This window comes from Schistocerca nitens, chromosome 7 (genome assembly GCF_023898315.1).
Source record: "Schistocerca nitens isolate TAMUIC-IGC-003100 chromosome 7, iqSchNite1.1, whole genome shotgun sequence".
Classification (NCBI taxonomy): domain Eukaryota; kingdom Metazoa; phylum Arthropoda; class Insecta; order Orthoptera; family Acrididae; genus Schistocerca; species Schistocerca nitens.
In genome coordinates this window covers 231,410,562-231,422,831 of record NC_064620.1, presented here as the reverse complement: position 1 = coordinate 231,422,831, position 12,270 = coordinate 231,410,562, and the positions used below count along the sequence as shown (strand labels likewise).

At 38.7% G+C, this 12,270-nt stretch overlaps 1 protein-coding gene across 1 annotated transcript in view; it reads left to right on the top strand.

Annotated features, from left to right (window-relative positions):
• The window catches only part of LOC126194654 (BSD domain-containing protein 1-like), an 81,990-nt gene extending 70,038 nt beyond the window's left edge, over positions 1-11,952 (top strand). The window contains exon 9 of the mRNA XM_049932844.1: positions 11,267-11,952. Within this exon, the coding sequence (XP_049788801.1) occupies positions 11,267-11,364 (98 nt within the window). The 3' untranslated portion in view covers positions 11,365-11,952. The remainder of the gene's footprint in view (positions 1-11,266) is intronic.
• The last annotated feature ends 318 nt before the right edge of the window (positions 11,953-12,270 follow it).

The following is a 12,270-nucleotide window of genomic DNA, read 5'->3' as shown; positions in this document are numbered from 1 at the left end:
TCAACTTTGTGAGGTCAAAATTGTTTGACTTGATGGTTGCTACTATTTTAAATATGATATGGTAGTCTGTTTGCTTTCTTTGTTTAAGATATTTTACTTTCATAATTTTGCATAATAACTTTAATAATGTTGCATGTCTCTTCAAGTGTTTTATTTCGCTGTCAAGAGTGAAAACTGAATTGCTGTCACTATGTTTTGCATGCATAAGAACAAGCTACCCGAAGTGATGGTGGCATGACACTAACAGACAGTTGGCTGCCATACAGAATCACTAGTTTTGTTTCTAGAGGGGCAGTTGAATGAAAAAGAATGGGTAAATGTAACTGTAATTAGTATTGTTTATGAATTTCAAGAATTCTTTTTTAGTTTCAAGCTTTGTATTTTTCACTAGCAAATATTTTCTAGTCCAGTTATTTTATTGCACTATAAAACTTTTTTTTAATCTGACACTTAATTATATTTCATGTTTCTGAAGTTAAGTGCTGTTATGTAAATAGAACAATACTTGAAAATAAATTTTTATTTTAAAATCCTGTATAATCATTGAATCACTTTATTTTTTTCTCTTTCACATAAGTTTAGTATTTTTCTGTTACACAAGTGCTACAAAACACACAAGGCACAAAAACAGAAATGTAAAATCATCAATTGCAATGTGCATATAATTTTTTAGTACTTATGTAGTGAAAATATGCATGCAAAGAAAAAAGCCGGAAATGGTGGAAAACGTAAATTAAAATGTATTCAATTTGGAAATATTTAGTTATCCTGATTTGGGAAATAAGTAGTTGGACTGTGACAGTGATAACCCTAACTTTCAAGGTGACACTATATATTTCAGGTAATCTTGACACATTTTGAATGCCTGGGTTCACCCTTGGTCTTTGACACTTTATTATTAGTATTCATCAGATTTGAGCAAAAATGTAGTATTTGCAAATGTGTGTATCATAGGAAAATATTATTCGTGATGTGAATTATGTCAGAAAAGCTATTGCTTGATGTCTGTGAGCACCTTTAATAGAATATGATGACTTTATTATAGTATCTGTGTGTAATCAAATAAACTTTTGGCCATTTGATATAGGATCTCCTTCTTTGATCATTGTTGTCTCTGTTGAGTTGAATTAGTGATACAAATATCAAATTAGTTGCTCAAATTAAAAAAAAGACAAGTAATTAATAAGTTCTCATCATACTGTTGAAAAGATGAAAGACAGTAATGTGTATTGTAGTTATAATGTGGGCCCGCATCTCGTGGTCGTGCGGTAGCGTTCTCGCTTCCCACGCCCGGGTTCCCGGGTTCGATTCCCGGCGGGGTCAGGGATTTTCTCTGCCTCGTGATGGCTGGGTGTTGTGTGCTGTCCTTAGGTTAGTTAGGTTTAAGTAGTTCTAAGTTCTAGGGGACTGATGACCATAGATGTTAAGTCCCATAGTGCTCAGAGCCATTTGAGTTATAATGTGAACTATAAATTGAATAACCATATCTCAGATCCTGATTCTAGAACTAGAGGAGCTGTATGTATAGCAAGATGTAGGTTGTATGATGGGACAAAGCAGATGCTACATGTTACATACACTTAATTAATATCAAACATCTTCAGTGGTGGTAATATCTTGAATATTATTCATGGAGGGTCATATATCACGAGAACAAGTTATCTGTCATAGTAAATGAGTTTTTGCAGTACTTTTATTGATAATTGTTACTGCTAAACTTTTATTGTGAGAATTTTGTAATAAGTAACAGGAAATTCACAATATTACATGAAGTGAACATGCTAGGTATTTCAAATTACTACAGAGAAAAGATACATGCTTTGAGAAGGTATTGACATTTACGAACAGATGTAATAGTCTGTGCATTGAGAAGGTCAAGTGATATAAGATGATGAAAGCTCTACCTGTGGTTGCCATAGAAGAATAAGCATTTGTAAGTCTTTTGTAGTCGTAAGTTGTAAAACCTCAAATTATTCATATAAGAATGTTATAAAGACATGTTGATAGTTGAACGTGCAAAATAAAAGCATACAATGTTGATAGATGTATTTTAAACTGTCACATATATATATCTTTGATTAGAAACACTCTGGCCATCCCAGCATGGTCATTCCTAAGCAGACTGCGAGAGTGTGTTGATGCCATAATATGTGAAAACTAAACTAGTTCTATAGCAACGTTTTTTTTGTCCCCCCCCCCCCTCGAGAGTTATATTAGCATATTCACTCTTTCTACTGTGATGGAAGATGTCAAGTACTGAAAACTGGGCACTTCGTTAATTTTGGGATGTTGAATGACAATCCGAGGTTAATGTGCACAGTGACTTTCACAATCTTTATGATATAAAATCCTGAAAGAAATTACTTCATGGCACGGGGTAAAAGGAAACTGGGTTAATCAATTTTAGCCACAAACAAAAACACTCTTCAGAGTGACTGAACACACTTTACCAGCCCAAGGAAATGGTCATGCCTCACCCCTCCACTGCTAAGGCCTCTTCTGCTGTGTTAAGAGTTGTTTGATTTACAAGCAGTATCAGGAGAGGAGTAAATCTGTGTAGTGTCAGGTACAGTTGAGCACAGTGCAGTGTGAAAATGAGAGCCTGAAACCAATTGTAAAAAGCCATTATAGTTGCCTTTAGTCTAGATATGTTGTTCTCCTTCACAAGAATACTCACCTACACGTAACAATTTTAATTGCCATCCTGGTTGATTCCAGATTGTACAGCATCCCCTATACAGTTCTGTTCCCGCCTCTTAGTATTACTCTCTGTCTAAACTCCCAAAAGACAATTTGACAGTCCAATGATTTTGGAGTGATGATGGGATCAAAGAGGTAATGCATTGTATATCTTGTACTTTTCCCAGCAGATAGAATATTCAATAATCTTTCAGGCATACGTCTGAGACAGATATTTCAGATATTAACCACAAAGCAGTCTTCAACACAAATCAATGACTGAATTAAAACTACGTGATGCAGTGGTATATATGCCTGCTTTACAAATAAGACAGCCGACACAGTAGTGGCAGTCACAGACAAAATTTGTGTATCGAAGAATAAAATAAAGCAAGCACCAAGTCAGCAAATGCAAGGTGCTCACTAATTATGTGATTCATGATTGAAATGTATGACATTGCTAGAATTCCAGGTATTCAAGACCTAGAACAATAATTCCTCTGACAGTAGAGGTGTGGAATGAGTGATTTCCACCAATTGTGGGGCCAGAAACACTGTTGTCATTGTTGAGCAGATGGTCCGCCAAATGTATTTCTACAGCTTCCATGACCACTGAATGCCAATAGGATGAGGCTGTGGCCAGTATCTTGACTTCCTTGTGATCCATGGAATGCCCAGTGGAAGTGTGAAGTGCAGTCACTTCCAGTTTGTTGGATTTGTTAGCCCTGTATAACTTTTACCAGTCTAAGAAAGAATTTCATGAACACCCATCTTCGCAAAACCAGATCAGTTTTCACAGATCTGTGAAGAGCTGCTGTCTTAGCCAGTTGGCAGAAGATCACGTTCACTTTATGCTGCTTCATTGTTCTGACAATTTCTGAAGAAACGTTTCCCGCATATGGAAGAAAGGCTGTAGAATCACACTTCTTTCTCCTTCATCTTCCTCTTTCTCTGGATGGCCTGATGTTTGCCCTGTAGATCTCTCCATTTTTATTGACAGCATGAAAAACAGACCCGTTCGCCTGGAAGAGGTCATGGTGAAAGTATATTTTAAGAACTTAACCCATTTAATTGCTCCTGCAAATATATAAAATGTCTTGACAAGTAATAAGTATAACGTAAAATCATTTTATGATCATCTGATCAATTTTTATCATTTGCCCAATAACATAAAATGTCTGAGAGGTAATAAATCTAACAGAAAATAATTTCACCTGCAAAACAACTAGTCCATAAATAATTTTTTATTTAAACATGTGTAGCCTGTAAAAAAAAAAGCACTATTTTTAAGTGCAGCTCCATGAGTATGCGATTTAGGGACTTATAAATTGACAACATGTAGCTATCCACTGGAACAAATAAAGTGTACATACCCTATGATCTGTGGAACATGTAACTAACAAACAATTCTTTTCAGTGTGCTAAGTCGCTACCTTTTGTCTCTTTGTTCATTTAAAATTGTATTTTGAACAATGTTGTTATAGCTACTTCATACTGACCTCAGAGAAATGTTAAGAAAGCTGAGTATGCAAGTATAAGTCCTGTTGTTATTCTTAAGGCACACATGCAAAATTCACATAGACCTTTCTTTTTTACTATTATCATGTGAAATTACTAGTTACTGTATCAGTATGTCTTTCATTGATTCTGAAAGTATTTATTGTAATAACATATCTTAAAGAGAGTAAAAAATCATGGTGTCACTTACGACATAGGATGCATATGCTTGTTGTTGAAGTATATACACAAAATAATTTGACATGTAAAATTACAACCAAATTTTTTATTGTCAACTTTTGGTTCCCATTGCTGGATTACGCCATGCTTTATGCTGTTAACCCAGCTTACTGCAGCCCACGATGTTCAACACAGTAATGAAGTTTGAGGTAACATTTTTGTATGTGCAGATTATTTGCATTAGATAGTAGTTTTAATAGACAGCTGTGCTATTTGTATGAACGTTATATTTGGCTGAAGAAATAATTTTCTGATTGTCATCCATCTTGCTTAACTTATTGTACTTATCTGCACATTCATACTGATAAAACTGTAGTCTTGAACTGACAACGTTACTTTTTAGCCACCCCAATTTCTATTTCTTCCATAAAAGAATGGTTTCATTGTACTACCTGCTTTTTGGTAGATGTTGGATCAATAATAGCTCATGAGACAAACGTTGCTGTTCCACGTGCAGGTACATGCCGTCTCTTTCAATCACAGCCTAATAGCAAAATTTGTCCACCTCTTCAAGAGCACCTCCCTCGTCCTTTTTAACATACTTATTATAGCAACCAATCAGCTTCCATTTCAGTAAGCAACTGACTCTATTCCTGTTCGTATTTGGTGACCATTAGTCAACTGCAGCAAATCAATTTTGTGTGTGTGACAGACGATTCGTATACTGAGACAGTCCTTTCCTTTTCCCACTGCCTGCTCAATATACAAATTAAATATCGGTGGTCACAACCCTGCCTTGTACCAATCCCATGTTTGGCCTCTGGTACCATCTGTCAGTACTGAACACCCACACTTGTTTCTCGTAAAGAGAATGGACAGATATTTTATTCCTCTAGTTGATACCCCACTAAGAATGGAAAAACTTTCCTTTTTCTTCATTGTCAGAAGCCTTCAACTCTCCAAATACAATGTGTCTTTCATTATTCGTTTCCAAAATCTTCCCTCTATCATTTTCTTCAGTACCGTACACAGCGGCTTCTGCCAAGGCCGCTCTACCACTGATAATCTTGTGTCCCTCGAGTCTGCCATCCGAACAGCCTTTTCCAGATGCAAACACCTTGTTGCCGTCTTTTTTGATTTACGAAAAGCGTATGACACCACCTGGCGACATCATATCCTTGCCACATTATATGAGTTATATGAGTGGGGTCTCCAAAGCCCACTCCCGATTTTTATCCAAAATTTCCTGTTGCTTCGTTCTTTGTGTGTCCAAGTTGGTGCCTCCCATAGTTCCCCCCCCCCTCCTCCACCCCCCATATCCAGAAGAATGGGGTCCTGCAGGGCTCTGTACGAATGTCTGTCTATTTTTAGTGGCCATCAATGGTCTAGCAGCATCTGTAGGGCCATCCGTCTCACATTCTCTGTATGCAGATGACTTCTGCATTTCGTACTGCTCCACCAGTACTGGCATTGCTGAGCGGCGCCTACAGGGAGCCATCCACAAGGCACAGTCATGGGTTCTAGCCCACGGTTTCCAATTTTCTGCCGCAAAGTCATTGTGTTATGCACTTCTGTCGGCATTGTGCCATTCATCCAGAACCAGAACTTTAACTTAATGATGCTCCACTAACTGTAGTGGAGACATATCGATTCTTAGGACTGGTTTTCGATCCCCGATTGACTTGGCTTCCTCACCTTCGTCAGCTTAAGCGGAAGTGCTGGCAGCACCTCAATGCCCTCCACTGCCTGAGCAACACCAACTGGGGTGCAGATCACTCTACGCTGCTGCAACTCTACAGAGACCTTGTTCAATCCCGCCTTGACTATGGGAGTGTGGTTTATGGTTCAGCGACACTCTCAGCATTGTGTTTACTCAACCCAGTGCGCTACTGTGGCATTCGCCTAGCGACAGGAGCTTTTACTACAAGTCTGGTGACCAGCGTCCTTTTGGAGGCCGGAGTCCCTCCATTGCAGGTTAGGCGTTCACAACTGCTCGCCAGTTACATTGCACACATTCGTAGTTCTCCAGTGCATCCCACCCACAGCGGTTCATCTCCCGTGTGAGCGCCAAGGTCAGGGCTTCCAATTGCAGTTTGTGTCTGATCCCTTCTTTCCGAACTGGTGTCCTTGCCTTTACCACCTATACTTTGAGGTCCATTCACGTACACCTCCATGGTGTACACCTAGGCCGCAGCTTCGCCTGGACCTTTCACATGGTCCAAAGGACTCAGTTAATCCCGCGGCTCTCCGCTGCCGTTTCCTCTCGATTATTGACATGCACCGAGGCCACGAAGTAGTTTACACCAACAGCCCGATGACTGACGGTCATGTCGGCTTCGCTTATGTCTGTGTAGGACATATTGAACAGCTTTCCTTGACCGATGGCTGCAGTGTTTTCACTGCCGAGCTGGTGGCTATATCTGTTCATGCCCTGGGAAGTTGTTTCTTCTGTGTACTGACTCCTAGAGCAGCCTTCAAGCTATCAACCAGTGCTACCGTCATCATCCTTTAGTAGCAACCATCCAGGAGTCCATCTATGCCCTGGAACGGTCCGGTCATTCAGTGTTGTTTGTCTGGACCCCGGGTCACGTCAGAATACCAGGCAACAAACTTGCCTACAGGCTGGCCAAACACGCTACGCGGAAACTGCTTATGGAGATCAGCTTCTCTGCAACTGATCTGCATTCAGTACTACACCGCAAGGTTTTGCGGCTTTGGGAGACGAAGTGGCATAACCTCAGCACGCACAACAAACTGCGTGCCATTAAGGAGACTACGAATTTGTGGGAGTCCTCCATGCGGGCCTCTCGCAGGGAGTCTGTGGTTCTCTGCTGGCTCCACATTGGCCACACTTGGGTGACACACGGCTACCTCCTGCACCACGATGACCCACCTCAGTTTCGGTGCGGCGCCCGGCTGACAGTGGCCCATATCTTGGTGAGCTGTCCTCCTTTGGCTGCCGTGCGACAGACTCTTCAGTTATCGGACTCGTTGCCATTAATTTTAGCTGGAAATGAGTCATCAGCTAATTTAGTTTTACGTTTTACACATGACAGTGGGTTTTATCATTGTATACAAGTTTTAGTGCATGCCCTTTGTCCCTTTGTGTTCTCCACTCTAATGCTTTTAGGGTGGATGTTTTAATGTGTGGCAGAGTGGCTGGCTTTTCCTTTTTAATCTCGTGGTCGACCAGCCACTGCTCTCTTTTTTATACCCCTTCTACCTGTTTCTTGCTTCTCTCTGTGGTTTTCTTTTCCTGTTTTGTCCATAGTAGTGTTGGTTGTCCTTCTGTCGTTCTCCTGGTTCTTCCTTTCTCCTGTTATTGTGCTGTACATCTTCTTTCTTTCCTTCTTTCCCTTGTGACCGTGCAGTTTGGTTCCCCCCTCCCCCATTTTAAGCCAACAACAGTACCGTACACAGCTCAGATTACTGTTGATGAAGTTTACAACTGCTTTATAGTAAACATTTTAAGTCTTAATATTATAGGGACCCATATTACGTGAGTTCAGAGTAATGAAACTGAGTAAGGTGGTGCAGTGGTTAGCACACTGGACTCGCATTCAGGAGGAAGACTGTTCAAACCCACATCCGGCCATACAGATTTAGGTTTTCCTTGATTTTACTAAACCACTCCAGGCAAATGCGAGGATGGTTTCTTTGAAAGGACACAGCAAATTTCCTTCCCTATCATTGCCACATTCCGAGCTTGTGCTCTGTCTCTAATGACCTCTATGTTGACAGGATGTTAAACCCTAGCTTCCTTCCTTCCTTTTCAGATTAATTAAAATGACCTAGTGTCATAAGTTGACTTGTGCACTAAATGAAACATTACATGTAAAATTCCCTGAGGTCCTGCTGAATAATAAGCTAAAATGCAGTTAACGTATGAATCAAAAAGATCAGTTCAACATGTTATGCACTTACACATACCAGTTTTTGTGTTGGCATGAAAACCAGGATGTTGGTTTATTTCACATACTTTCACTCCCTGCTGTCTTACAGGATTATTTTCCGAAGCCATACAGCTAAACTAAAGAAAGTATGCACTCAGCAGAGGTGAACAGTAGGAATACTGTCAAATAGATAACCGAACATCTTGGAGGGGCCTTCTCAGATGTAACGGAATTTTTGCACTTCCCAGTACTACATTTACCTCTTAAATTGTGCGTTACTAAAATCAGTTTCAGATGAATTGTGATTTAAGCGACCATAAATCAGTACAGGAAAATAATGTATGTGTAAAATTTTCTGTGTTGTGTAGGTTCAGAGTGGGAGTATGTATTCTGGTACAAATGTGTTGATTGCCTTCCTGTCTGGTCATTGCTGTAGTCTGATATCTGGTCTAAAAGAATAAACAGAGAATCTCTGTAAATTCGAAAGAAAAAGAATCATGTACCTGGTGGTTAGAATTAAACTTTCACAACTTAAACCATTGTAGACGGAGAACTATTTACAGTTGGGTACCCAACTTTATAAAAATCATGTTCAGACTGAGTGCTGCACAGTTTGTGTTATTAGTAGTATTAGGTGCCACTACTGGTATTCGTACCCCAAGGAACATGGACATGCAGCTTGAATAGCACATGTTACTGTGATCTGCTTCCCAATCATGTGATCCCTGTTCTGTGGGGGAGAGGTGCTTCGGACTATACTGTTTTGATGGATTTCCACCTCACATTGTTCGTGAGGTCACTCAGTTACTCCATAATACATTAGCAGAAAACTGAGTCATTGGTTGATCATTCCAAATTTCTTGGGCACCAAGATCACCAGTTTTGAATAGTACATGTGATTTATGGCTGTGAGGTTACCTGAAGGACAGGGTTTATCAATGAGATACTGACACACATTGAAGGCTGAAGATGAGCGTAGCGAGGGAGATAGCAAACATCCCATCTCAGATATTTCAGGCAGCTGTAGAGCAATCTCTCTAGTGCAGTTCCAGGCTGTCATTGATGCATATAGTCATCGCATTGAACATAAAAATGGTACTCAATTAACAAATTTGAAAATTAAAATGTAACAATGGAAAATCCAGGATGGAATAATGGGCAAGTGAAAAACAGGAAAGAGGATAGACACTGAGTATAGCAATGTGCTGGAAAATAGTGACAAAGGAAAACATTACTGGGTTACAGGATGGGAGAAAAGCCGTTAGGCAAAATCAAACAATTGAAAATCCAGAATGGAATAATGGGTAAGTGAAACACAGGAAAGAATAGAGAGAATGGACATTGAGTACATTAACACATTGGAATTTAAATGCATTAATAGCAAAAGTTTAATTATAACCACCCTGTAATTTATTAGCCACTTTATTTACAAATTATCTTATTGTATACATTCAAGAATTTAAGATATCCACTAACTGCGTGAGAAGTAAATATTATCATTGAAAACTGGCCTCTGTTTTTGTGGCACATTGATAACTGTTGATGCGTGATAAATATCAGTCTGGTCATACAGCTATGCGAGGACAATGGTGGGAGACAAATAATGGCTATTTAATAGAAATGAGGAAGCAGCACAGTTCCTTTTGTTTCGTTCCTTCCTTTCTTTTTTCCCCAAAGTAACTGTTTTTTATTTAATTTTACTGTGTGAAGTTGAAATTAAGTAAACAACCTAGATATGCAAAGATTGAGATACTTGCACAAGATATTCTAGTGTGGAGAGCTGCATCCAACCAGTCTTCATTCTGAAGACAACAGTAACAACAAGTAATCCCAGAGGGTTCTCCATCATAATATGATCAAATGGCAGACAGTGAATGAACGAGTGAATGAAAGGCCGACTTCCTGCTCCATTCCCGTGATCAGTCTTAAATGACCTCAGCTGCCATGGAAAACCTTCTATTTTTTTCCCAGTCATTGTTCAAAAGCGAAATTCCTCAATGTTGTTGCTGTTTTGGTGAAACCACAGTGCACTTCACACTTACCATTCATCTGTAATATATAAATTTTAATGCACACAACTTCGTCTACATTAAAAACATCCACTCTCACTGTTTGATTTCTCCAGGTTGTAACTGTGCCACAATAGTCATATCCTTTTGTGACTTGCAAGTACACAGTATTTGAGTTGAAGCTCTTCATACCTTTTGTATATAGTGTGTATTTTCCCAGTGACTCTCAGCCAACACTCACCTTCTGTCTTTTGTTGACACCAGTTTCCGCAGTCCTGTCGCATTAGAGATAGAGAGAGATCTGTTGATATGGTCACATTGCATTTTATTTATTACCTTAATTCCTCTTTCTGTATGGACTTGGCTGCCAACAGCCTATTATTTGAAACAAATGACGGAACAAGCTGGCACCACTTGTTAGATTCACAATGTAGTTGCTGAATAGACTATACTGTCTAACACTCTAAACTTGGCAGATGTTAATGTCATTTGGACTCTGTCTGATTGCACCAACAGCATAAAACTGTATAATTTTTATAATGCATTTCTTTTTCATGGACTTATAAAACTTGTACAAGGCTTTCTCAACTTTCAAGAAAACTTTTGTTAACAAGATTTCTGAAAAGGCTAAACAGATGTTGCAGTTGAGTGTTGAAATGTAAGATGAGTGTAGTACTATGGCGAAAGTTCATTGAAGAAGAAAATACTACTAAGACTTCTGGAGAACCACAGGGTGTCCAAAAACAGGCTGAAGTCTACAAAAATGGGACAGCCTTGTACAAGGACAGATCTGCTGACAGTAAAAGACAAGGCTGTTATTACTGACAAATATTCCCTGGATGTAGTGTAATTTATACATGGAAAATAAGTGGAGCAACTTCGCATTCCCCCTTTCATCCCATACATCCTAGCTTTCAGCTGCTGTTTAAAAAAATAATTTCAACACACATCAAGACAACTCATGTTAATGAAGAATTCACAATTTTAACATTGCTGTTTTTGTTTCAGAAAGTAATGATGATGACTGGGAAAGAGAATTTGACATTGAAGAGAGTGATCTTGAGGCAACAACAGAACAAAAAGGTGTCGAGAGTGTTTCTGGGTGATAAACTATACATTTCACACTATTATAAATCATGGTTGTGCCCTGATATATACAGGAACATGGTACCTGTAACATTATGGCTCCATCTATTGAGTTTTATCAATTGTTGTTCAGAAGCAAAATTGATATATTCATTTAACTTCTATGGTTATTCTTTGTTATGCATGAAAGACAATATTGTCAATTTTCTTTCCTCCGATTCAACAGATGAACTGTGTATACAGACAGGAAGGTCTTACACAGTGCAAATGCTCACTTGTTTATAGAAAATAATTTCTTTTCTTCTGTGTTTGTTTTTACACTTGTGTTTCATATTTGTAGATAGACATTTTTAAGTTTTTTGTGTGAATTTTAAAATTTATCTCATGGATTTTATCCTTTGTTATGTATGTTAAGGAGCACAATTTTTTTATATGTATATTGTTTTGTTACTGGAGACATTGTTTATCAAATGTTATTTGCCTGCTTTACTGTTTGTGCAAGAAATATTTTAAATGTTAATGAATTGTCCTAGCAGAAAGCTTTACTGGACAAAATATGTATGACAGTTGTATTTGTACAGATATATAAAATAAATCTGTAAAATGTTTGTGCATGCTAGATTCCTGATTGCAGTGACATCATGTGGGCAGAATTTCTGAGTTGCTCAATACCTCTTCATTCCTTGATCTAAAATCAACTTGCAGGAAGATAGTAGATCTAATATATGGTACTTCATCATCAACCGGAACATCAATGCTTACCTCCTGTACTGAAACTTCTGGTACATACATTACTCCATGAATAGCAAAGTAGAGAAGTACATGCATACTGTCAAGATAAAACATTCCCAGACATTTGGCTCTAGTTATTGTATTCTTCTCTTCTATATTATAGCAAGATAATACAAGGCAACAGCTCACCAAAT